The 3,030-nt window shown below is 34.8% G+C and overlaps 1 protein-coding gene across 1 annotated transcript; it reads right to left on the reverse strand.

Moving 5' to 3' along the window:
• Nucleotides 1–215: 215 nt before the first annotated feature.
• Nucleotides 216–3,030, reverse strand: LOC126709381 (protein LIFEGUARD 2). Its single transcript, XM_050409594.1, has 4 exons — nucleotides 2,565–3,030; nucleotides 2,345–2,458; nucleotides 731–888; nucleotides 216–607 (listed from the first exon to the last, which is right to left on the reverse strand). Exons 1-4 carry the CDS (start codon nucleotides 2,812–2,814, stop codon nucleotides 401–403), a joined length of 729 nt encoding a protein of 242 aa, XP_050265551.1. The 5' UTR covers nucleotides 2,815–3,030; the 3' UTR covers nucleotides 216–400.

Raw genomic sequence — 3,030 nt, forward strand, 5'->3', positions numbered from 1 at the left:
GGTTCAGTCAGACCCTTCACCAAATGACCACTCATAGAATGGAAGCAAACAGAATGTTCATTAGTCCACGACATAGAACAATTATCTAGCAAGGTCAATATAAACCCAGATGGCATAATTTTCACTTTTTATTAGAAATCGAAATTCACAATTCATATTTCTCCCCAAAAAAAAAAAAAAAAAAAATTCACAATTCATACATAGCAATACACAACTGATTCAAATTGCTTCCATTATCAGCAAAATGGGCAAATAACAGAAAACAAGAAACAGATATGCAACTGAACAAAATCCCACTCGATTAAATATTTACCAACTTACAGAGTAGAGTGGTTTACAACATTTTGACATTCTACCATACAGAGATATTCCAAAACATATACAAGTAAACATGAATTTTTCAGCTATCAGCAGCTCTGAAAATAGTTAGCAAAGATAGAAAGAGGTTGATGATATCCAAATACAAGGAGACAGCAGCCCAGATGTACTCATCATAGGAATAGCGTTTGATCAAGTTGTCTGTGTCATAAACAATGTACCCGCAGAATATGATCGATGCCAAGCACCCGTAGATCATCACAGATAGCTTACCCAGCGGAAACAGAATCTGCAGCCAGATATATGAATATCAACCCACAAAACCAAATGCAACAAATACTTTCACTTCCACTTACAAATAGCAAATGGTGTCTTAAATATACAGGTAACTAATGCCGGATAATCCACATACCTGAATCATTGCAAAGACCATAAGAACAAGCACAGCACCGAACAAAAAGGGTCCAAGGAAGTTGAAATCATGGCCTCTCCTTGCTGCCCAGAATGTGTATAGAGTGAGACTCACAACGACCACAGTTGTTAGAATGACGGATTCCAATATAACCTTCCCTGTTTGTGGTTAAAAATCAAAGATCTCACAAGATTAGACAAATTAAATATTATGTAAATCAACTATCAACTAGACAGTAGACACCAGTCTTGCTAGGTAGAAACCACGAGCAATATGTGCTTACTATTTTATTTATATTCAAAGCATAATTGTTAAAAATGATTAAAAATAAATACACATAATTATAAAAAGGGTACTGAGCATCAGACAATTAAGGGACAGGCAGAATGGTTTATTAGTTCAACTATTGAGTCATTGCTCGTTGAATAATAATCAGGCTGTATTTTTATAGCAAACAAATAATTCTTTGTTGTTTAGTAGGGTTTTGCAAATATGGCACTTCTTTCCCATCGAATCAAAACTTAATACAGTTCAACAATTTGAGCATTGATGATTCAAAAATGCCAAAGCCAAATTCAGCACAATGGTTTGATGACTTGACAATTGGAACAATACAGTTTTCGTAACCATAATTTAAAGAGATAAGAAATGAGATAAGAGGTGAGATAGCATTAGTCTCCATCTAGTCTAGTCTGCTAAATTTTTAGCAGGAATTAAAAGGCTCTAAGAGCTTTGCATTGGACTAAATAGAAGTCTTACCCAATGCACAAAGGCTCCTGCTTCTGCAAGGTTTTAAATCAGATCAAATGAGTTCCTAAAATTGATTTTTTTTTTCTTCCAAAAAAAAAAGCTTTGCCACTAATTACCCTTTTTAGAATAATACTTCTAGAGCCATGAACTACATACCACATAATAAAAATTGAATCATTAAATCTGTGGTTGTAATGGCCCATGTATGTGCTTACATGTCAAATAATAGGATTCACCATATTGCTCATTATCAAGATATTTGATAATTTACTTTAAATAAACTCTACTACCAAAATATCAAGTAGTTTATTAATTGTTAATATAGTTTACTCTAAAAAAACATATTATTAATATTGGTACGTTATACACACATCCAACGACCCAATAGGTTTTGAACTAGCGACCTCACCCTTCACCTAGACCTAGAACTTATAAGAGGAGGAGATGCCGATTGAACAAGAGCTCGTAAAACTCAACTACCCTATGTTTCAAAAAATATAAAATGCCACTCCACTCCAACTAAAATTCTATTAACAAAAGTTTAAAGATTTTTTTTAATAATTTAAAAAATTGATTATTTACTTAATTGTTTCGATCATCTATCATAATTTCATGTTTTAATATAATAACGATTACATCTTACACATTGTGCTGACGCCAAATTACTCAACACCATATGTGTCATGCATCAAGAATGCAATAAACCCCACTCAAAATAGTCCCTACATTACTGCATACAATTATATCATTTCCAATTCTTTAACTTTCACCCTAATACCAAAATTAAGAAGATCCTAAACTTAAAATTAGGGTTTCAAATTCAATTCACAAAAAAAAAAAAAAAAAAAACTCCCAATTACTTACCACTGGTAAATGCACAAGTCAATCCAACCGCAAAGGCAAGCGAGACGGTAAAAACCCCAAGTAATACGTAATTCACCGGGTGCTTCTGGTGGTAATAAAACAAGGGACATAACACTAACACCAACCAAAAAAAAAAAAAAAATCATAGTAAAAAATCAAAAGTACTTCCAAAGAAAAGATTGAAAAACAGAATAACTGAAAAAGTAACAGTAAAACATACCGATGAAGGGAGTGATGATGAGTACGATGTAGAGAGCGAGGCCGGCCCCACTGCTGACGAAGAAGAGAGCGATCGGAGGGATAGAAACGACTGTTGCGGCAACGGCTATTGTGACTAACAATTGGACGGTTAAGATCGAATAGATCTTGCGAATGAAGGCCCACCGGAGCTCTGGGCTTTCAAGCATCATTGGGTATAGAGGCCTCGCTCCGGCCTCCACGTCACTCTTCTGAAATGGCCTGGTCCACATGTTTTATTATTTTTTTCTCAAGAAACAAGAATTTTAGTTAGATTTGTAAGGATTTTCTCAGGAAAGTGAGGGAATTTGATTTTTTTTGGGGGGTTTGAATAAGGGAGTTTGGTTAATAAAAATGGGCGTTTCGAATTTTTTGGAGGGTTAGAGAAAGTTCGTGACGAGTCGGGACTACACGTGTGGTTTTTATATGGCAATTGGAGGAGGGAGTGA

Source organism: Quercus robur, chromosome 12, assembly GCF_932294415.1.
Source record: "Quercus robur chromosome 12, dhQueRobu3.1, whole genome shotgun sequence".
NCBI lineage: Eukaryota > Viridiplantae > Streptophyta > Magnoliopsida > Fagales > Fagaceae > Quercus > Quercus robur.